We start from the raw sequence: 23,682 nt of genomic DNA on the forward strand, positions 1-23,682 counted from the left end.
CTTTCTCTTTCATTTGTGCATTTTCCAAGGCAGCTACCGTGCCTGTCGTTTCTTTGTCATCATTGCCACAAGCTGTGGTATGCCAGTACCCTGCCGCTTCCTATTCAATTGATTGTATAATAGCAGTGGGCCATTTGCTGCCGCCCTTGGTGTCACAAACAAAGTCAAAGGCAAACACTATGTTTCTAACATATGAGACAGTAGTGAATATCATATTGGAACAGTGAAGACTACTAAAAAGTGAAACCCCAGCAGAAATGGATTTTTGTGGCTCTGCAGAAAATCAAAGCAAGCTTTTGAGTGTAATCTCTAGTTTTCTTTGGTGAAGGTATCACAAACTGGCCCAGATGAACCCTGATTTTATAGCTATTACAGTTATTTGTTTCGATGGGTTCCTGCCACATGCTTCTAAAGATATGCAATGCTTTGCAATTAAAAACCCAGGGCTAACCCATGCCTGTTGACTTGGGTTTACGGGGCTCTGGCTGCAGGGTGGTTTCATTGCAGTGTAGACATCTGGATTCAGGTTTCAGCCTGGCTCTAGGGTTCTATGCAGGGGGAAGAGTTTAACAGCTTGGGTTGCAACCCAAGCCAGAAATTCTACATCACAATTAAATAGCTTTCCTCCCCCAGCGTGGGCCTGAGTCAACTGGTGCAGGCAAGCTGCACACAACTCTTGGCATTCTAGACATACCTTAAGGTCCCTGGGTCTAGATCATGACTGGTTATTGTTTCTACTCTGGGAATCTCAGGGCTCAGTCTCTCAGAAGCTCCTGAAGCCAAACCTGGAGATCAGCCCCTAAAAGTCCTGTGATGCAATAGGGCTGGCCCAGTGCTGCTCCTGGAAGAAGACAAGTCTCTCCCTGAAGAACCTAGGCTGGAGGTTTCTGTGTGCTGCCCCCACTCCAATGTATATTAATCATTAATTTTAATACATAACAGAGAATACCTAACAAATAAAACAGGAGGAAATGTCCATATCTTTTTCTGCTCATCCCAATTCCCAATGAGTTTCTTATGTTTCCTGTTCCTCTCAAGTATATCTCCTTCTATCATTGAGCCAATTACCTCATTAGTCCAACAATTGCCACCAAATGTCAGTAATCCCTGCTAGAAACAGGTTAATTGGTTCCAATTAAGTATTCAAGTTTTTTTTGTGTTGTAGCAAATTCAGGAACCAAAGTACTACAGCTAGCACTCTGTCACAGAGCCCATGACTAATTTTTAAGCCCCAAAGCAGATTTCTTTTTCCTGCGATGGGATCAAAGTCAACAACTATCACAGAAAGAAAGATAAACAAAAATGGAAACAGTACACAGCAGGAACTCTGCCAATACTGAAAACGGCCCACATTGCTAATGCAATTGCTGTAACTATGTGTGTAAATAATAGTGGTCCATTGCACATGCATATAGATTTGCAAAACAAGTGCTTTCAGCATCTTAGATATCACAGTGAAAGATGTTTTATATTAAAGATAGGTTTCCAAAAGTGAGATTTGATATTAAAATCGGCCCTTCCATTCTGAATGGGTGTGTATTTGATGTTTTCAGAACTATATCCACCAAGAAACAATACAAAGTACAAATAGAAGGCAGAGGTGGTTTAAACCAAAGGCTATGTCTAGACTGGCATGATTTTCCGCAAATGCTTTTAACTGAAAAGTTTTCCGTTAAAAGCATTTTTGGAACATAGCGTCTAGATTGGCACGGACGCTTTTCCGCAAAAGCACTTTTTGCAGAAAAGCGTCCGTGGATAATCTAGACGCGCTTTTTCGCAAAAAAGCCCCGATCGCCATTTTCACGATCGGGGCTTTTTTGCGGAAAACAAATCTGAGCTGTCTACACTGGCCCTTTTGTGCAAAAGTTTTGTGCAAAAGGGACTTTTGCCCGAACAGGAACAGCATAGTATTTCCGCAAAAAGCACTGATCTCTTACAGTAGGAAGTCAGTGCTTTTGTGGAAATTCAAGCGGACAGTGTAGACAGCTGGCAAATTTTTCCGGAAAAGCGGCTGATTTTCTGGAAAAACTGGCCAGTCTAGACACAGCCAAAGTGTTTTAACAATAATGATCTGGGAGAGATTTCAGGAACATGCAGTAATTAGCTATTGAAAACTCATGTTAATTGTAATCCATGACATAAATAGATTTTAAAATGAGATCTACAACCAGAAAAAACAAATGATTATAAATTAATTTTCAACCCAATAAGCTTAGTAATAGGCTATTTGATTGGTATAGTTGTTTTCCTTACCACTAATGCGTACCTAGGTCAGTACAATTACTAACCTACAATCATTCTACTGTGCCCATTTGAATAATATTGAATATATTAAACAATAACATGCATGGGCCCCTAGAAGCCCCAAATAGCCTCAAAATTCCCTATAGGCTTGAGGCTTGATGCCTACAAGAAACTCAGTTCATGCTCACTGTGATGGAATGTACAGGACTTTGCTTCCATCTGCTAAAGAGCTCTTGGAATCAACAGAAATGTGAGCCATAAGAAAAAGCTACTATTCTTTGAAAAGAATTATGCTAGACCTGGCAACCATTTGTTATTTTTCTAGACTTGTAAAATTATGTCTATTACTTCTTGACTTATGCATCTGGTGTGAATATTTTTTAAAAGGCATGTATAACCTTCTTTGCAATCTGGAAGAAATAGCATCTGATAATGGGATCTAGTTTGCCAGTTCTGAATTCTAGGCAGTTATGATACAGTATGATTTAAAGCATATTATGATTTCCTGCTCTTTTTAGCCATAAATTGACTGGTATAGAGAGCAATGCTGATTACCATGACAAAAAGACCTCCATATCAGCTGTACTGAATTATAGCGTAACACCAATGTTCATTATCCCTGTAAACTCAGTTCAGCAGCTTATAGGTTGAGATCAGAAGAACACTGGAATACTTGGGAATAAATCTGCATCCAAAGTGGCTCTGCATTAAAGAGGAGAGGTAATCAGTCTAAGGAATCTGGCATTTTCATTTGACTTTTAGAATATAGCCTAAAAGTTCCACGGACAGACCCAATCCTGATAAAATTGGACAAAGGCACCTGCTGCCCTTCTTTTCTCTCCTGCAGCTGTGCAGAGAAGGACAGTTAAATTGAGCCTCATTGTTTAAGCTTGCACATATTTCTAACGTTTAATTTTTCCTCTCAGTACCTAAAATTTGATAAACTGACTATGCAGCTCACTGTGTTCTAACTGGGGAGGAGTTCAGGTCAATTGAAGATAACATTGTCAATTGCAAGATACAAGCTTTATTGAAGCAATCATGCTCTCTAGGGTGGCAATGAAGGGAAGTCTCCCAGAGATGGGCAAGATCAATACAGCCTTCAGGCATGAGTCAGCCAACATGTTTGCTAGTGTGGCCAGCAGAAGGCAAGAAACAAAGCCAACCCAGATCCCAACAAAGGAGCAGTTCCAGTGTACTGAGCAGCCAGCTGAAGTTAGAATGAGATGAAGGCTTTAGGGAATTAACTCGCTAGAGTCCAGTGAATCTGCTGTGTCTGTTCTGGCAGTCTTTGTGTGCTAGGTAAACTTGTACAGCTGAGCCATATTATCCTCCTACTGACACTGGGGCTACAGCATTGACATTGTTGTACACAAGGTAATATACAATGCTGAATTGCCAACTTCTGCAGGTATGTAAGAGAGGGAATATTCACCCAAGTAGGTACAGAATACATGCATCTGCACATGCTACAAACACTATGCCAAATCTGCACACCGACTTACCTTCCTTCCTTTCCCCCCCCCCCCTGCATCCCCCTCCTGTTCTGAAATGTGATTTGTCCTTTTCATATGTGTTCATTTTTTTTAATTGTATCCTTTGGTATATATGGTTGTGTATATATTTTCTTCCACTATTTGATCTGAGGAAGTGAGTCTGGCCCACGAAAGCTCATCATCTAATAAACCATCTTGTTAGTCTTTAAAGTGCTACATTGTCCTGCATTTTGCTTCTGCACACCGACTCACACATTCATAAGGATCTTAGTGGTGTTATGCAAGTATAACTCAGGAGAATTTGACTCGCTGTACAAATTAAACTTTCAAAGCCTGGCAGGACAAGAACAGGGAAAATGTGGCAAAGTAACAAAAGAAAGCTTTTCACGAAGTAGAACTGATTTCTGTAAGGCAACTCCTATTTTCAGTAACCTTCCTTTGTTATTTAAGCCTCATTGACAAAGGCAGATTAATTTGGTTTGGGTGGGCCACAGAAAAATGTGAGTAAAGTGAGAGAGTTTACAGGTAACAATTAATACAACAGTATTATTCTTTCATCTCTTTGATCTTGTGAGAATTATATTGTGAATATTAATGTATCAAATTATTTTATTTCATGAAATCTGTCCTAGATATGACTACACTGGAAAATTAGCATCGCGTTGGTAGGAAAGTGATTCATTAGATACACAAACTGCGTGTTTATGCCATATCATACCAAATTGCTCATGAATGTTATAACCTTAAGCTAAGCAGTATCAAATGCATAGGCAAAAGGGAGAGATGCAAAGACCAGTTTTAGTTTTTAGAAATCTGTGTTCTTTACCTACCTCTCGCTTTCAAAAATGAGTCTACTACCATTTATTTTTTTTGCCAGACCAGGTCCTATATCACATGCATAGAGAACATGCATGGTTACATCTACAGTGGCAGCTTCTTGTGCAAGAACTCTTTTGCGGAAGAGTTCTTGTGCAAAAACTCTTCCAGAAGAGAGCATCTACACTGGCATGTGCTTTTGTGCAAGAGATGTGCTTTTGCTCAAGAGCATCCATGCCAGTGTAGATGCTCTCTTGCGCAAGAAAGCTCTGATGGCCATTTTAACCATATGGCTTTCTTGCACAAGAAATTCATGTTGCCTGTCTACACTGGCCTCTTGCAGAAGAACAGTTGTGCAAAAGGGCTTATTCCTGAGCGGGTGAGTCAGAGTTCTGGTGCAAGAAGCCCTAATTTCATACATTAGAACATCAGTTTACTTGCGCAAGAACACGTGGCCACTGTAGACAGGTAGCAAGTTTTTGCTCAAGAGCAGCCGCTTTAATGCAAGATCGCGCCAGTGCAGACACAGTCATGATGTTCAATACCCGCCTCCTGTACATGAATTCAACTGCTAGTGATATAAATATGAAATGCACCTGAAGGGCAAAATTGGTCCCATGGCATATGAATAAATGCCCTTTCCAATGCATGGTGTAAGGAATGAAGCAGCATTTTTTAGTAGTTACAGCTGGTGAATGGTCTGCATTTCAGGAATAGTAGTTGCTGAGCAGAAGGCAGAGGAATTGTAAGGGTCAGCTTCAGTCAACAAGAATCTAGGTCAGTGTCAGCCCAGAAACCTGGGTGGAATCACAGCAGACCAAAGTTCATGTTGTTCCCCAGACAATTATGTGGAGCAATCCCTGGGCTTAAACCTTGCGGGCTGAAGGGCTAGATTCTTTGGGTGGTATTTTCTGCAGCACCTACTTTCCATGCTGTTTCCTAGCTATTATTTTGCAGAGCTTTTTGGGAAAATCAAGGCAAACTAATAATATAGCTGCAAGGTTCTATAATGATTGAATCACTGAATATTTTGGAGCACAACAGCCAATGTTCCCACTAATCTTTTCTAGTCATAGAATCATAGAGTTGGAAGAGACCTCAGGAGGTCATCAAGTTCAGCCCCCTGCCCAAAGCATACGCTGATTTTTTTTCCATCTATGTCTGAAATAAATTTTATGTGCACCAAGGCATGTGTGAATGTGCACCAGCAGTAGAAACAAAAAATCCTAGCTGTGGGTGCTCTGCTAATGGGCAGCGTTGAATCTCTTCTGAGTGGCCACACAAGTACAAAGTTTATAGGGAACACTGTTCACATCATATATCTAGAGAATTCCATCCTCTGTCCACATTATTGTACTTTCCTCCAACTCTGCTTCTTAAGATTCAGTCTCTTTTTCTACTACTTACATCTAGCCCTTGTTTTGGAAGAAGTGAGTGAGAGCATTTTATGATGGTGGATTTATCTATATTCTAGCAAGTCAGGAAAGTCTTTGGAAATTCCAAATCTTGGTAAGAGCTACAATTTGCAAAAAATTTTGCTAAAAGACTAATGGTTCACCATTACAGCAGAAATCTTTTAGGACCATACGCCACCTCTTGTTCACTGTGATTTACAGTCAGTTAGTGATTTTCAAAGTAGTTTATAATTAGAAAAATTGATGGCTTCACATTTTGGGAACTTGGTAGTTATCACATACTAGCTTCTTAATAGTGGATAGCAATACTAATCTCAAGAACCAGTTTCTGCTTAAGTAAAGGGAAACCACCCACCGCAAACACTGAAAGAGAGCTGGAGATTGGGTGAAGTAAAAATGTCTCTTCATAATTGTAAACATTCTCATATTTAACTGCTCTCACCTATTTATCCACAACATCCCTTCTCAAAAAGGGTGGCATCAGATCAAAGATAGACAATATGGTGGAAACTGCCAATGTCTTTCTTTTATTTTGCTTGGTATAAATATGTTGTCTTTAAGATTTTAAATGGCTAATGTCTATATATCAAATGCTACTGCTTACTGAGTAATGTGATAAAATTCAGAGCTAGATATTTAATTTGTTACCTCTTTCAGTTCAGTATCTTAAGCAAGCTACTAGAAATTAGAATAATAGTAGGAATTTAATGCAGGTAATCTTCAAGCGAAAATGTTGCCCTCATTTTGCTAAGACTATTATATCCTCATCAGTCCTCATTCATTCGGTGATATGGAGACATTGTACTGTATTAAAATTTCTTTCTGTCTTGTTTGCTGTTTATAAGTCTGTGAAGACTTAATTGTTTCCTAATCTTAGGCAAAAGCTCACCTTTCTATATCATCAGTGTATCTGAGCTAGTTATTTCTGTTCTTGCTGTCAAATCTAGTGTATTTTATCATCCTACCTGAAGTGATGACTCACTTTAGAATGAGTTGCTAGTTTGCTAAACTCAAGGAACTTTCGTAATAGAATTCCATATACCAAAAAAAGAAAAAAAATGTTTCCCAAACCAGTTAAGGTTGCTAAGTGACAAAAACAGACTTTCCTTAGCACATCACTTTCAAATTCCATGCACTTTAGTGCAAAGAAATGCAAAGCTATTGCTATTCTAAATATTGCACTATCACATCATAAAAAGGAATATGTTGCTAATATTTGCCACAAAAAGAAGCTGAGTTCATTACAATACTGCCTTAATTCTGATGCCTGAATAAGGTTATTTTTATGCATTATGATTTGTCTTGATTTTGGCATCTGAATATTTTATTTTTAAGATTTACTCTTCAGTGAGGAGTATCATTAACACTTATAAAATGACAGCTGAAATTCTTAGTAATGTATTTATAATTGGTCTTTCTTGAGAACAATATTGTGTATTCCTTTTAACAGGAACAATGTATATCACTGTCAATTTCTAGTAAAATTATGCTTGTATGTGGATTTGCATTTGACACTAATAAGCTGCATTAATATGTATGCATATAAAAGTTTTGTATCTCTTTCAGATATTTTTTATTCTATAAATAGCGCTGTGTAAAAGTTATGTTAAGCAGTGTTGTGATGACATATTACCGTATATTCCGGCGTACAAGACGACCTCTGATGTTAAAAAACATCCCCCAAAAATCAGGGGTCGTCTTGTACACCGGGTATACATCCCAGGCGCGCCTGGGCTGCCCCCCCCCCCCCCCCCGCCGGCTTCCCCCGAGGCTTTCAAAGCCGCGGAGGGGCTCCGGCGGGGGGGCAGCCCAGGCGCGCCTGGGATGCCCCGCCGCCGGCTTCCCCCGAGGCTTTCAAAGCTGCTGCGGCTTTGCTCCCGGTGCCTCTGGTCTGCTGGGGACCATCTCCAGCAGACCAGGGACACCGGGAGCAAAGGAGGCGGAGGGGCGCTGGGGTATAAGATGAAACCCTATCTTTTAATTAAAAAAATAGGGGGTCGTCTTATATGCCCAGTCGCCCTATACACCGGAAAATACGGTAATTATGCATATCAACCTTGTATGTGAGCAGTGTCCGTTTTTTTTCCCTTTTCTTTAAGTGCCCAGATTTTGAAAACATTTGGATAATTTAGTGCATTGCTGTTGGTGAACAAAATCAAGCGTACAGGTATTGTTTGTTGTGTAGTTTTTCCTGTTAAGAAGACTGTTCATTGAAAAACAAGTTTTTAAAACAGGAAAGAAACTATTACTTGATAATTGAACACTCACCAAGTTAATAATGGCTAGAAAAAACCCCAGCCAAATTACTTTAGTACTTGTGAAATTGTAGTGGAAAGAGTGTCAATAGAAATGCACTACCTGAAAGTAATACATCATGACTACATAACTGCAATGGCTATGAAAAGCACTCATAAGTGAGAGCATCCAGCATACAAGAAGTATCATGCCATGCCATCCCATGCCAGGCTTTGTGTTGGTCATTGAAATAATTAACTGTCAACAGCTTCTCTCAGAGTTTTTCTTTTCTCCATCTTAAGTGTTAGAGAATTCCGATAGTTCTTAAACAACTTACTGTTCCTGACCTTGAAAAATAGCTTTTCCATGAACCAGTGTCAAAAATCTGTTTCTATGCATGTATACTTTTATAAATAAATGCATCTCTGAAGTACAGTGTAGAAAGTAAAGGCTCGGCATTGCAATGTTTAACTTTTAAGCATCCTTACATCCTCCTAGAATCCATACCTCTGAGTTAGTGACCCAGTTTCCCTAAACAATGGATGGTGATGGTTAGGCACTTGAGAAAATCAGCAAGCTGAACGGGGAGTTGTCTAAATTAGCCAATAGGAAATGCTAGATGAGAGGTGGGTCCTACGCTATGCCCCTCAAAGGAATGTAAGCTAATGAAGGCACTCTCTCTTATCTGTGAATCTTCTCATGGAGTTATGACTGATCTGACTTAGAAGGTCTTTCTGGTGAAAAATTGGAGAGAAGCTGCCACTGTTCCACCCACCGCAAGTGCATTTTTGCTAGCTAATTGTTCTGTGGTTAAAAAAACTCATGCTTGCTGCAGGAGCCCCAGAAGTGAGGCAGCTATATGAACCTGGGTCTTGCATTTCTCAGGCTGATGCCCTAAAATATGGGATATTGGATTTCACTGTGTGGGTTAGGGATGTTAAATTTCAATTAATCAGCTAATCGAGTAGTCGATAGAATTTTCATCAACTACTCAATTACCTGATAAGGGGGGAGGCACAGCAGCGAACCTGGTGCGAGCAGAGACTTCTGCTAGGTCCTGACTGCTGCGCCTCTGCCTTTTAAATGTATCAAAAGCCAGGCTGCCCCGGAGCAGGGGGGAGGGAAGAGACCAGATGGCCCAAGCCTCCATGGCCTGGAAGCAGTGGGAAAGGCAGCAGCCATGGCCCGAGCTGGCCCAAGCCTTCCCACCTTCAGGAGCAGTGGGGAGTGAGAAAGCCATGTGGTTCCAGCCTCCCCAACTCCTGGAGCACTGGGGAGGGAAGTGACGGTGTGGCCTGAGCCACCCCAGGGCATGGGAGAGGCAGCAACCCCAGTACACCTAAGCAGACGTTCTGTGGGTGGGGCCAGACTGGCGGTTTGGGAAGGCAGAGCTTTCTCCTGACTAAGGGTATGTCTACACTACCCCCCTAGTTCGAACTAGGGGGGTAATGTATGCATACCGAACTTGCTAATGAAGCCCGGGATTTGAATTTCCCGGGCTTCATTAGCATAAAGCCGGCGCCGCCATTTTTAAAAGCCGGCTAGTGCAAACCCCGTGCCGCGCGGCTACACGCGACACGGACTAGATAGTTTGGATTAGGCTTCTAATCCGAACTATCTGTACACCTCGTGGAAGCCTAATCCGAACTATCTAGTCCGTGCCGCGTGTAGCCGCGCGGCACGGGGTTCGCACTAGCCGGTTTTTAAAAATGGCGGCGCCGGCTTTATGCTAATGAAGCCCGGGAAATTCAAATCCCGGGCTTCATTAGCAAGTTTGGTATGCATACATTACCCCCTAGTTCGAACTAGGGGGGTAGTGTAGACATACCCTAAGCTACCAAATATCCACGCCTGCTGTGTTAGTTTCCCAACATATATCTGGATAGTTGAAGTCCATCATCACCACCCATCATGTGCTTTGGAGGATTTTGTTAGTTGTTTAAAAAAAGCCATATCCATCTCTTCTGCCTGGGTAGGGGGTTTGTTTAGACCCTTAGCATGACAGCACCCTTGTTTTTTATCCCTTTTAACCTAACTCGGAGACTCTCAACAAGTCTGTCTCCTATGTCCATCTCCACCTCAGTCCAAGTGTATACATGTTTAATAAGGCAACACCTCCTCCCTTTTTGGAACCGTTGGCAAGAGCAAATAAGACACATGCTCTTTGGTGGGGTGGTGAGGAGTCCCGTTTTCTGTGTGGGAAATGTGGTCACCCTATGTCAGTACCAGCTGATCTAGATTAAGTGACTGACCCATTGGTGTTGGGAATAGGGTGACCAAACAGCAAGCATGAAAAATTGGGACTAGGTAGGGAATAATAGGTGTCAAGCCCAAATATCAGGCTATCCCTATAAAATAGGGACATTTGGTCATCCTAACCAGGCAGAACCTGATGTGGTATGATTTTTGGTTTATGTGACTATTATCATTAAGTCCAGTTTTGTGGGTGGCAAGATAGGCTTGGGAGCCTAAGGAGCTAGAGTGTGACTCCATGATAAGATGGGTACACTGGTCCAGGAGTGCACATTTGTTACTGGCTTGGTGAACGCTATTTATAGAACATATCACTTTTGTGGGGTATTTGACTTGAGACTAATATTCTCACCTGAGTCCACCTCAGACAGCAAGATGAAAACATTCTTTAATTTGCCTTTGATTGTACCTTAAACAACTATATTAACTCATGAAACTATATTAACAATCAACTATATTAACTTCCTACTTATCTCAATATGCTCCTGACTCTTTAAAGCCACCATTTAACATTGTATTATCTAAAAATACCACTGTATTTCACTTTACCTAGAGTAGGAAAATAACTGCGGTGGAATTATTTATTGTGGAATAAATCTGGTTGATGATAAGTTGATTTTTTCCCTATTATACAGGTTTTTGCTTGGTTCCTATTCACAGCATATTCTTTTGCAGACACCAGCCTGAGTATTTAATTATTGTCTTCCCTTTTGGGGAGCCCATGCAACTCAATGACAGCAAAGGCAACTTTTTAATTAGAATGGTGAGAAAAGAAAAAAAAAACATTTAGGGCAAGATTCTACCATCCTTACTCACACTGAGCCAGATCTCACTTTGGGTATGTCTACACTACAAAGTTAGTTCGAACTAACGGACGTTAGTTCGAACTAACTTTAATAGGTGCTACACTAGCGCTCCGCTAGTTCGAATTTGAATCGAACTAGCGGAGCGCTTAGTTCGAACTAGGTAAACCTCATTTTATGAGGACTAACGCCTAGTTCGAACTAGCTAGTTCGAACTAAGGGCTGTGTAGCCCTTTAGTTCGAACTAGTGGGAGGCTAGCCCTCCCCAGGTTTCCCTGGTGGCCACTCTGGCCAACACCAGGGAAACTCTATGCCCCCCTCCCGGCCCCAGACCCCTTAAAGGGGCACGGGCTGGCTACGGTGCCCGTGCCAGGTGCAAGCCTGCCAGCATCCAGCTAGCAGACCCTGCACCTGGCACGGCACAGAGCCACCCACCCGATGCCCCCCAGCCCTCCCCCTCTTGCCGGGACCAGGCTGGCGGCTCCCGGGAGCTTGCCCTGGACCGCAAGAGGCGGGCACCTTCCTGGGCTAGTGCGGACATCATGGACCTCGTCCACGATCTCCGCACTAGGCACAGGAAAGTGGCTGTCTAGGGCAGGAGAGCTGCCAGCCTGGCCACCCAGGACCAGGTGTGCATGAAAATCAAGGGGGTCCACTGAGACCCCCGACACTGAGCCCTGAGCTTACAATGGCCGTCCTGAGTCAGACCAAAGGTCCATCTAGCCCAGTAGCCTGTCTGCCGACAGCGGCCAACCCTAGGGACCCTGGAGGGGATGGACCGAAGACAGTGACCAAGCCATTTGTCTCGTGCCATCCCTCTCCAGCCTTCCACAAACTTTGGGCAGGGACACCACTCCTACCCTCTGGCTAATAGGACTCCATGGACCCAACCTCCATCACTTTATCTCATTTCCCTTTAAACTCTGTTCTAGTTCTAGCCTTCACAGCGTCCAGCAGCAAGGAGTTCCACAGGTTCACTATTTGCTTTGTCAAGAAGAACAACTTTCTCTTACTAGTTTCAAGCCTGCTACCCATTCCTTTCCTTTGGTGTCCTCTAGTCCTTCTTTATGGGAACTCAGGAAGAACTTTTCTGAATGCACCCTCTCCACCCAACCCCTGCTTTTAGAGACCTCTATCCTGTCCCCCCTCCGTCTCCTCTTTTCTAAGCTGAACAGTCCCAGTCTCTGTAGCCTTTCTTCATCTGGGACCTGTTCCCAACCCCTGATCATGTTAGTTGCCCTCCCCTCTCCCAGCCTTTCTCTTCCCCTCTCCCACCTCCTTTTCCCAGTCTCCCCCAGTTTTGTTCAATAAAGACAGAGTCAATGTTGGAAGAAACGTTATCTTTATTTTGTACATCAATAAGAAAAGGAGCTAGGGAAGGGTAAGTGGAAGGAGGTGAGGGAGGAATGGGGTACGAGCCCCCGATGGGGAGGACTGGGCTGGCTCTGCGGGCTTCTGGGGGTGGAAGCTCTCCTGCAGCCCCCCAATTACTCCCTCTCCCCAGATGGCAGCCTGTGGCAAGTGCAGCCGGGCTGATGGCCGAGTGGTGTGATGTGCCCAGTGTGAGCACTCAGGGCACTCCAAGCCAGAACTTCTTTGCAAGCGGGGCACCCCTTAGAACTGTGTGTCCGGGGTGGGGGTCGGGACCCTTTAAGCGCAGCCCTCGGCTAGCCTGAGACAGCATCTCCACGCTCTAAGTCCTCCTCTGATGCCCTGCCGGCACTGCTTCCGGCCATCCTTAAGCCCTGTTCAGAGTCCACTCAATGTGGACTTGCTAGTTCGAACTAGCAAAACGCTAGTTCGAACTAGTTTTTAGTTCTAGATGCGTTAGTTCGAACTAGCTTAGTTCGAATTAACTAATTCGAACTAAGTTAGTTCGAACTAGCGCTGTAGTGTAGACGTACCCTTAGTGAGTAGTCTCACTGAGATTAATAGGACTCTGTGGAGTAAGGCCAAGATCCACAATGGGATCTAGATCTTGCAATTTCTAACTTTTAGACACCTTGAAAATCCACAAATCCTGATCTAGGCACCTAGGCTCTGTATGCATAGGGAGAGGAAAGGTCGAGATAATGGAGTCCATAGGAGTTGTAGGTATGGACAACTGCATAAATTAGCCAATAGACTAATTTGGACTTGACCTTCTGAGGTCTCTTCCAGCTCTATGGTTCTATGATTCTAGATTATGCCAATCAGAGGGGTATGTCCTAGGCCCCACCCTCTCAGGAATTTAGGATATTAAATCTGGGCTGTCAACAGGCACATATCTCTACTTGTGATCCACAGCTGGAACCCCCCTGTCCTGGAGTCAAGTGCTTAACCTGTTCTTTCAAGAAAGGTGGATGCTTAAACCAAAATCCACACACAACAGTTGAGACAGCACTACTCTTTTAGCGTAGATTCAAGACTGGATTATTTAAGGGAGATGCTTTGATTGAACAGAAAAGTTACTAGACAATCTGCAATGATTGTTAGTTGAAATTCTGTGGTCTGTGTTATACACTAGGGCAGACCAGAGGATATAATGGTTTCTTCTAAACTTAAATCATGTGCACACTAAATTATCTGTATCCATTACAGAGTTATTATATTGAGGGTATTTGTATCTGCATATGTATTGAAATGAATTTCTCACCACTGTGTAGAACAGGTCCAGGTGTAAGGGAGAGCACATTTCATTGCATATTCACAGGGACTTGATTAATTTACATGTTGATATTGGAATTACAGTAAACAGTATACCATGCTGAGACAATTGTTGCCTAATAGTTATTTAGAGTTGTTCTGTGTATGGGAAACTTAAAAGACCCAATATTTTTTAAAGAAACTGATTATGCAGAAATGCTTTAAAACAGTATAGTTCAACAAATGCCAAAGGAACTGTGGAATTTATGCTGATTTATAAAGAAAATGTGGAATCTAAATGATTAGGAGGGTTTATAAAGATTTATTCACTAAACACTAAATAATAAGAATTAAATGCTTCTTTTCACAATGAGGGGAAGAAAAGCTTAGCCCATTGCTTTCATGATAGATTTACTTGATAGTCTATTTTCAGACATAACAAAGAATGTTAGCACTGAAAAATGAGGTAAAGGGAAATTGCATCTTGGAAGGGAAGGTTGCAGTACATAAAACTATTATAATGTGACAGCTCTAGTGATACACATAGTCTGTAGCTATGGACCACAGTTTGATGCAGACAGGATGTTCCCATTAACCTGCTCATAACTTGGCCTACAACTAAGACTACAGGTTGCAGGATATTTACATTGTGTGACCAGCAAAAGAGATACCTAGACAGGAGGAGTTCCAACTCTAGTTTTTCATTAGCTGTTTTAAATTGAGCATGATATTTATTTAAAAAAATGAAAGTCTCTTATAAAAGAGTGAGAACAACTGGGCACGGGATTCCCTCACTGGTGTAGCTGGTGTGGCCACACCTATGGGTCCCAACCTGTTCAGCAGGGCAGTGAATTTTGCTAGCCAGGACAATCTGTAGAAAATATAAGTCCTCACAGCTCGACAAGACCCTCCAGACGAGGGACAAGTTTGGCCCGGAGTTCTCTGGAGGTGCGCTGCACTGCATCAGCCAGCAGGTGGGAAGGCGGCGGGGGCTGGAAGAAGACAATCCGAGCCGAACCGACAGGAGTCCGCTCTACTTCACTGGAGCCTGGCGGGAGTCCATCCTCGCCCCGCGCGAGCCACAGGCCAGCCAGCTCGGGCATCCTGTGGCGGGAAGCGACCGGCCGGGCGCCTGGATTCCTGCAGACTCTCCCACCCCCAAGGGGTTAAGCGCTTCCGACGCGGTTTCGGTGTGAAAGCGAGCGCGGAGCGGGGGGGGAAGCCGGGAAGCGGGGACCTGCAGAAGCTGCGCTGCCAAGCAGCTGGAGGCGCCCGAGGAGCCAGCAGAGGGAAGCGCCCAAGCGCTGGAGCGGCCGCTTTGCGCCCAGGCTGGCTGGGCAGCTGCGCTCCGGGCCGCCCTTCACCTGTGGGCGTGACCCGCTTCCATTTGACCATTGCGCGGGCCGCAGAGGCGCTTAGGGGTGGTGAGTGGAGCCGAGCGGGTGGGGGAAGCTGCGGCAGCGGGATCAGCTGTCCCGGGAGCCAGGGTTTCCTGCTGCCTGCCCCGCGCGCCCAGTCCCCAGCTAAGCCCCGAGCAGCCGGCGGGAGGGGCTGAGGCTCGGCCGGCGCCTCCCGCGTCCGGGCTGTCCGGCTCCGTCGCTAGTCCCAGCTGTTGGCAGCCGGCCGACACAGGTCCGGCGGGGCTGCCCCCGCCGGCGTTTGGATCAGGTCTCCTTGGACACGCTGCCTCTGAGAGTCACCCGGCGGGAACCTGGCCAGCCTGGGGCGGCGCGTGAGTCAGGCGCCTCGCACCCGCCCCGTGTGCTGTGCCCCAAGGCTGGATTGGACTGTGAAGTGGCTGCAGTTTGGCAGGGGGTGCCCCTAAAGCTGCCCTCGGGCTGGAGGGCGGGGAGGTTTCCATCCGACTCTCCTCGTGGCTGTAACTGATTTAGGAAAATCCCCCGGCGATGACAAATAAACCAACAACAAAAAACTTTTGTCTTAAACAATAAGCCTCGTTTGTGGCTCAGTAGCCCCAGGCATCTCAAGCCCAGGACGCTCCAAAACGCCAGTGCATCGGTGCCACCACGGTCCAGGGGGAACCCACCGAAGGTCCCCTGCGCAGAGGGGATTCTGTCTGCTTTAGAAATATTTGGGTTTCTCCCTGCAAGATGCTTCCGGCAGCATGACAGGGTTGCCGATGCTCAACCTTCGGGTCTCGTGAAGATGTTTTTCGTTGGGATTACACGTGGAGAACGGCGATCCTTCGCGGGGAGAACTGGCTGGTGAAACTAACTGACATTTTCGCTCCGGGGAAGCGGCTTCAATGGCTCCATCTCTCAGGACGAGCAGTAGAAAAGATGCCAACGCCTTGCCAAGCATGTCCTCAACTTTCTGGGCCATCATGATCCTGGCTAGCCTTTTAATCGCCTACTGCAGTAAGTACATTTGTCCTAATGCTTCCACTGGACACAAACCCACAACCCGTTCCATCGGATGTAACCCGTGTCCTCAAGGCCAAGGTTTCAAACCAACAGGATAGTCCATGCTCTGATTCTCTCTTCCCCCTTTCTCCCTCCCAATTAAAAATTAGATAAGACCCGAAGCTTTAATATTGCTATTAGTGAAGAACACTTGAGATACAATTGTAATTGAGGTATTTCAAATATCGACAGAGAATTTCTATTTGATTTTTAAGAACAAACTTTAGTTTTACTAAAGCACAATCCAATGTTCCATAGTGATTAGTTCCAACGTTTATTAAATCAACTTTGAGCAGGAGCACTCCTCTCTCTCTTTCACCCACCCATCAGGAGCAAGAGTTGTTTTGCTCAGGTTGATCTTTCTTAAGGAGAACACACATACTTAGTCTATGACAGATGTCTTAATATTGCCAGGATCATATGTGAGTCTCTGACTGTGAAATTGCATTGGAACAAACCCCAGAATTTCCATAGCACTACCTCAGCAGTGTACTAAAGCCACACCAGGAGTTTACAGCTGTTTGATAGATAATCAGTTGGTGATTGTATATGAGTTTCTGGAAGGGTTGCTGTTCTCCTTGGATTAATAGTACTGAAGAGCAGAAATGTAATTGCATAGGTTTTAGGGGTATAATACAGTGTTGGTAGGAATGGATATACTATGTATTTTATTGTGGTTATTTTTGGCTGAAAAGAAGATATTAACACTGATAATGTCAATCAGTGTTACTGCTCCCAGTAAGTTTAATTCTCAGGTTTTGTAATATAGCTTGACCATCTTTCAAAAAAAAAGACAAAATTGCTCGGAGTACTAGATTGAGCTCAACGGTAAAAGTAAAAAAAAAATCTCTTCTGTTTATAATAAACCATATCAATATAGGGATGAGTACATATACGACTTTAACTGTCAAGAATGAATTTTAACCTGTGTTGTATTCCCCATATATTTGTCACTTGACTTGCTAGGATCTGTAATTTATGTGATATGGATATTTCTTTATTAAATGTAAAGTAGGCATTCTGCAGAAAGCTTGTCATGATGAGCTGTAGTAGTGGTAGGCTATGATGAAAAAAGAAATGGATTCTGGTTTTAAAGAGTGTGCCTAAGGCATTTCCTAACCCTCCATTCTATTCTCTCAAGCCTTATCAAATTTACCATCCCTCAGCATTCTCTGACATGAAATTGCAGCTAGCCATGAGAACCTTTCTTTCATTGCTTTACATGTTATAATGGCTCATAACACTGTATCTTCATTTACTGTTTTGTGACAGAGGCTCATGATACTTTCTGAAATTAAAATTAAAATTCCAGTTTAATGTAGAATTATTTTGTAAACACTTATTTAATTTAAAACACTCTGAATTAAATAGCTCATTAAAACAATGTAAAATATGCTTCTCTTTTTAATCAGTTCTGTTTTGTATATGATGTAGTATTCAGTTTTCTCATGAACACTAAAGGTATCCTAAGCAACATATTAAGATTCAACAGAATTTAGTGCATTGGGAGATGTGCTCTGCTAATCAATAAATGCATATTAGGCGGTGATTAGTTAAAGTGTATTGAGGATTAAGCTGTATCTCTATTAAAAAAGCATTAACTTCTATACAAATTTTCTCAAAGTGCAGCTCTCCAGTGAGTCACTGTCCAGTAATGGGTTAACTGTAAACCCCAAACAGCTATCAGAAGAAGTCTTTTTAGAATTGTATATATGTGTGCGTTTAAACATGAGAGTTGTACTGTGAAAAGGGAGGATTTTTGCCTTCAGTTCTGTTATTGTTCAGTGTATTTTTAGCATTGCTTATGAGTGCTGAACAATCTGAATAGTAACTGGTATATGTAGACAATATCTTGATGTGTTTAAATGAGCAACTACTTATTTATTTTGCCAGTAAATTTTATACTAGATGGTGCTGTTGAAACATACGATGTTCTTTATACCATATAGCGCTGAATAAACACCAAGCAGCCTAAAACATGTAGTGTTATGTCACTTCACCATTTATGTGGAGTTTCACTGATTTAATGACTGAAGGTGCAATTCCAAATGTTAATGAAGTACCATTTACATACTATCCGACAGTTATAGTACTGGAATAACTGTTAATAATGTTCCTTCCCTGAAGGAAAATGTGAAGATGCCTAAGAATCTTAGAAGTGTATAGATACTAATGCATAGTTTACAATATTACACCAAATCTTTTCAGATTCACATAGGTCTAGTCATGCATTCATCATATGATGTATTGTTTATTAGAGAGCACAGTCTTTCTGCTTTCTTTAAAAAGAAATAGGAGTCTTGAATTTCTTTTTATCCAGATATTTTAGAAATTACGCTGACTTACATGTCTCTCATATGCACACGTACATACATCTAGAGTTGTGCTAAAGTAGTAAATATCTGTTATACTCATTAAAGCAATAAAAGATACTCAGTAAGGATTTATATTCCTCATCATGATTTGTGTCCTTTTTATATACCTGTGCAAAACCGTGGAGGTGTGGTTCCAGAGAAGACACAACTTTTATAGTATTGTAAAAGCAAATGGAAAAATGCAAATTAAACTGTTCTGTCTGTATTGCTCATTTGCTTTATTAGTCTGTTCATTCTGACAGCATAGTCACAATACAGTTGTAGGACGGCTGCTTGTTTTCCTTCCATGTTACGTTAGTTTTTTATTATTAGGAATATGTTTCTGTTGTGCAGGACAGCTACCTGTGTTAGAGAAATTTGTGTTATATTTTGAATTCAATTTATCACATTTGTGGATACTTCAGTTTTTGGGAGATGCATGTACAATCGATATCTTTATTTATTTTCCAAAGCACTATTATTTTCTCTTTTGTAGTGTTAGAGATGGTAACCTACTATTTTTCTTCCCTAAATGTTTAGATTATAGTTAGGGATAGTGGCTCCATCCTATGGTGGAAGACAGACCTGCACTATACCAATTAGGTTAGTTGCTATAGTGATAAAGTCTTGTAATTTTTTTTCACCCCGAAGGAAAATATTCTGAATTATGATTACAGGTCCTTAATGGGGGGAAGAAATAAGACACATATGAGATGATTAAAAATAGACTGTTTAAGACTGTATCATGATTACCAAGGAGTTTACCAATTTACAAGAAATAAAGTGTAAAGAAATCTTTAATATCCCTATCTTCCCTCTGCAGAGCATCCTCAGTTGCCATTGAAGGAAGCAGAGTTGGGTAGTGTTCTCAAACCCTAACTTTACAAACTTGATTAATAAATAGTAACAGACTGGAGAAAACTACTTTGTCCCAAATTTAACACTGAGTTCTCTGCAGGTGTATTGAAAGCAATCAGTAAAAAATACAGCTGGTGTTAGACAGCTGTACCTCCTTTTTCCTACGTGTTAGGAAAAATCATGAATCTGAACTTTCTCTGAGTGTAAAGCTGTGTGGTGCATTAGACATACAAGAGGCATATTTTTGACACTACAGAGTAAGCATTCTGGACATTTCTACTTCAGCTTGCTTCATTGTAAGTAATAAGGTATTTGTTTTGTTGCAGTTAAAACTCTTTACTGTGTTGTTGCAGTTAAAACTCTTTACTGTGTTGTTGCAGTACAATTATACTGAAAATAACAGTGGCACGTCTCTGTTTAGCTTTTTGTCTTTATTGAAGTAATAGTATGAAGTGCAGTAGACATGATCATTTAAAAAGCACTACCAAAGTTAAATTATATTTTGAAAGTTCGCCCTTTCATTTTACATAGTATGGTTTAAAGAGGTATCATATGCCTTACTTTATATCACTGACTTGCAACACAAAATCTTGTTGTCATGTATGTTTACTGTAACTGCCCAATTCTTTAGTGTTGTAAATAAAAATTCAGTTTTATTTCAGAATAAGGACAAGTAAAAAGTGGAAATATTTCTGCTGACTCCTTATTTTTCCTTTGCTTACCACATAAAGAAAATTGTGGAGATAGAATAGTTAGGGGGCAGGCATACTTAATAGCCTGATGCAGAAGCTCCTACATTTAAGAAGCTGTGTGTGCAGCAAGACTGAAGATCAAACCTTTAATTTTTCTTTGGATTTTTTACTTTTGTATAACATTACGTATGTACACAGGAAACTATTTCAATTACAACACAACACAACTTTGAGAGCTAAAGCAGGAGAGTTTCAGATATGTTTCCAAATGCCTACAGTTTTAAAGGGGGGGAAAAATCAGATTAATGCTCATGAAATTTCCAGATTGACCTCACCTGATACTTAAGCCTTCAGTTTATGCTCAGAATAGACACTGTCACCATTTATCCAATATGAGTATCTTGCTGTTCTGTCAGTCCTGTTGTGAGGTGCCATCATTCTAAGAGGGAGGGGGTAGTGTGGCTTTTAGGCCCAGTTATTCCTTGGCATGTCGTCTGAAACTGCCAGGAAATATACCAATTAGTTCTAACTGAACGACTCCACTAAGCACTGGACTGAGACTACCAATTCATTTCACGTAGGCCACTGAACAACTGTCAGATGATAAAGGTCACCTCTGACCTACGTCAGACATAAACAAGAGACCTATGAATGTGGGCTTCCATTTCACATTACTAAACAATTGCCATTCGGTTCTGTTTTCATCTAATAAAATCAGACTTTTTTTTTCCTTTTTGTGAATCTATGGAATCAGTCTGTAGAATTATTGTTTGTTCTAAGCATTGTCGCTCTTGAATTTTTCCCAAACTCTGAATTTTAAATAAATTCAACATGTAGATCAACTTGTATTACTCAACCTGCTCTCTGTCATGTTTATGTATTGAAATGAGAGATTATTGACTCAAAATCATCATAATAAAAATGAAAAGCAAAACATTAAAATTTCCATCTCTTTATATGGCATCCCAGCTGCTCCTTTTTAAGAGGGTTGATATTTGAATTAAAAATGGTACTTTAAAGTTAATGACCTCTACAAAATACCACCTGTCAGCCAGAACACCAAAATTGACACTGAGAATGTCATATGACCAATTATCTGGAGATACTACAAGGTGATCTGTTAACATGGATTTTATTGGATGATATTAGAATCAAAATCTGCAAATGGTGTGTTCTTTTTCTGACTTTCTTTGGTCTTGTTACCATTTAAACTTCTCCAAATGACATTAAACAAACATCACTTGAGTTCTATTATTTAGAATTTCTGTTGGATGATTGCCATTAGCTTTATAGGAAAACAGTCCATTAAAAACGGTATAAAAGTCATCTTCTCCTCTGCTTCTATTATCCTTTGCATGCCTATTATAAATAGGGAAGAGGGGAAGGGAAATCATAATGATTCTTAATGATTAAATATGAGTTAAATAATCCCTAAGTCTTGTCCATATGGCCAGAGAAACAAGATCATATGTTTTTAATATGGCTATTGGAAAGCCAGCTTATGGTGCAGTCTGGTAAACATATTGACCAAAGTTAAATGTTCAATACTAGTATTCAATTTTGCTAAATATTTTATCCATCAGCTTGTAGCACAAGATTGGCTCATTCAAGCAGTTGGATGTTTGATTCTGCTGACCCAGAGAAAATATATCAATGGCATGGTCTAAGAGTAGCCAACTCTGCACCATTATCAGGGCCTGAAGCAAAAGATGTAATACTGCTGGGCTTCAGCAATCTTTAGCTGCCACAATGACCTATTGTAGTTAGGCACAATTTTGAGCTACCAAAATTGAATAGAAAACAGAACTGGCCCTGGGACTGAAGAGGTGGCAACACAGAAGGTATTGCACAGCCAGACAAGAGGACTTCCCCCTATCTATTAGGCACACAGGATCAGACACTTTTCAACTATTTGTCAAATTCAACAGTAATTGTTCTCTTGGACCTCTGACTCATTTTTGTAAAGAATTATTGTGAAGGTTGAAGAGACTTAAAACCTCACCAACCTTGTTAGTTGTTTAATAATGAGGGATTTTCAGTTCAGTATGAAATACTATGCCTGACTGTAGAATTACATATAAGTTCTGCATTCTTTTTTCTATCTCATAGTATCGAAAAGCCACATTATCATAGAATCTGACACATACTTATCTTCACAAAGACTTCTGTGAAATAGAGAAGTATTATTTCCATTTTACATATGGGGGTGTAAGGCACAGTGAGGTTACGTGCCTTGCCCAAAGTTACACAGGTAGTCTGTGGCACAGCATGAATTTGACTTCGGTTTACCAAGTCTCAGGCTAGTGTCCTAATCGGTAGGCCCTTCTTCCTCTCAGTGCTGAAAGTGAGTTCTTCAGCAATGTGTGCCATGAGTTTGGTTGATTCATTGTGCTGCAATAGCTTTCAGTGCCTGGGCTTCGAGTTCTTAAGAGGATCCTTATCTGTAGAACGGCTCCACTAACTGACAAGGAATGCAGTTTCTCTGTCTAGTCAGGAATATTACTAATATTTGTGCAAAGGAAAAGGTTCTGTAAATGACTGAAGAACAGTGATGCTCTGTGTCTATATATGTATGAGAAATTTGTTGTGGAATGACACAGTAACTAAGGCCCTATGTGTATTAAAAATTGACTGAAGTGTTGTTGTTTGTTGTTTTTAGCGGGTCAGTTTCACACTTAAAGCAATTCATTTTTTTTCCAACATCACTGGGGGAAGAGATATGTTTCTCTGTGTTGGCACTAACCTGCTGTAACTGCTTTCATATTTGAAGAGCTAGAAATACAATAATGAAAGCAAGATGACATTTCTATATGTCTTACAATCTTCTTTCTAATTTTCAAAGCTAGTGAATAAAGAAGGGCCTAGAGTAGCTTCTTCAAGCATCTTGCAGTTTTTCCATCTTTCAGAACACAAATTGAACTACCAATGGTAATAAAATCAGCTGGTGGAAAAGTGGGTACAGTTTGTGCAAATCTGATGATTTCTGCAAAGATGTTCCATTAGAGGATCTTTCTGCAAGACCCAAAAATCATTGTGGGAGCTTCTCTGTTCCATCCACTAGCCTGTGCCCTACATATAGAAGCTGTGAAGAAGTTCTGGAGAACATAGTGATGGTGGTGGGAGGGGGGAGCAGAGGGAGTAGAGTCATCACTGATTCATGTACATGTTCAGGTAGCTAAGGATTTTGCAGGGTAGGTGGGGTGAATGGATGTTAAATAGGGGGAAGAGGAGAAATCAGAGATGAACTCCAGCTAACATGTGGGCCATGAGCTACCATCTCTTTGTCTCAAACCTGTGGGAAGTTGAAAGGGAAGTTATACTGTTGTATACCCAACAACTGAGAACTGCTTATTGTAGACGTTTTGAAAAAACTTACCTACATGGATGCCGAGTCCATTTTATTATAGTGAATATAAAAACTTAACTTTAAAAAACCTGCCAAATTCTACAATTATTTGAAAAGCTTTT

General features: G+C 41.6%; 1 protein-coding gene across 4 annotated transcripts in view; it reads left to right on the forward strand.

Moving 5' to 3' along the window:
• The first annotated feature begins 14,198 nt into the window (after positions 1 to 14,198).
• The window catches only part of TAFA5 (TAFA chemokine like family member 5), a 665,983-nt gene continuing 656,499 nt past the window's right edge, over positions 14,199 to 23,682 (forward strand). For 2 of the 4 annotated variants that reach the window (XR_003088458.2, XM_075927800.1), the window contains exon 1: positions 14,199 to 16,265. Coding sequence is in view for 2 of the 4 variants with exons in the window: in XM_075927800.1 (XP_075783915.1) it covers positions 16,154 to 16,265 (112 nt within the window). In the remaining 2 variants the exon portion in view is untranslated. The remainder of the gene's footprint in view (positions 16,266 to 23,682) is intronic. The other 2 variants (XR_001367931.3, XM_006118525.4) reach the window with 2 other exon arrangements.

The sequence above is a fragment of the Pelodiscus sinensis genome, chromosome 1, assembly GCF_049634645.1.
Source record: "Pelodiscus sinensis isolate JC-2024 chromosome 1, ASM4963464v1, whole genome shotgun sequence".
NCBI lineage: Eukaryota > Metazoa > Chordata > Testudines > Trionychidae > Pelodiscus > Pelodiscus sinensis.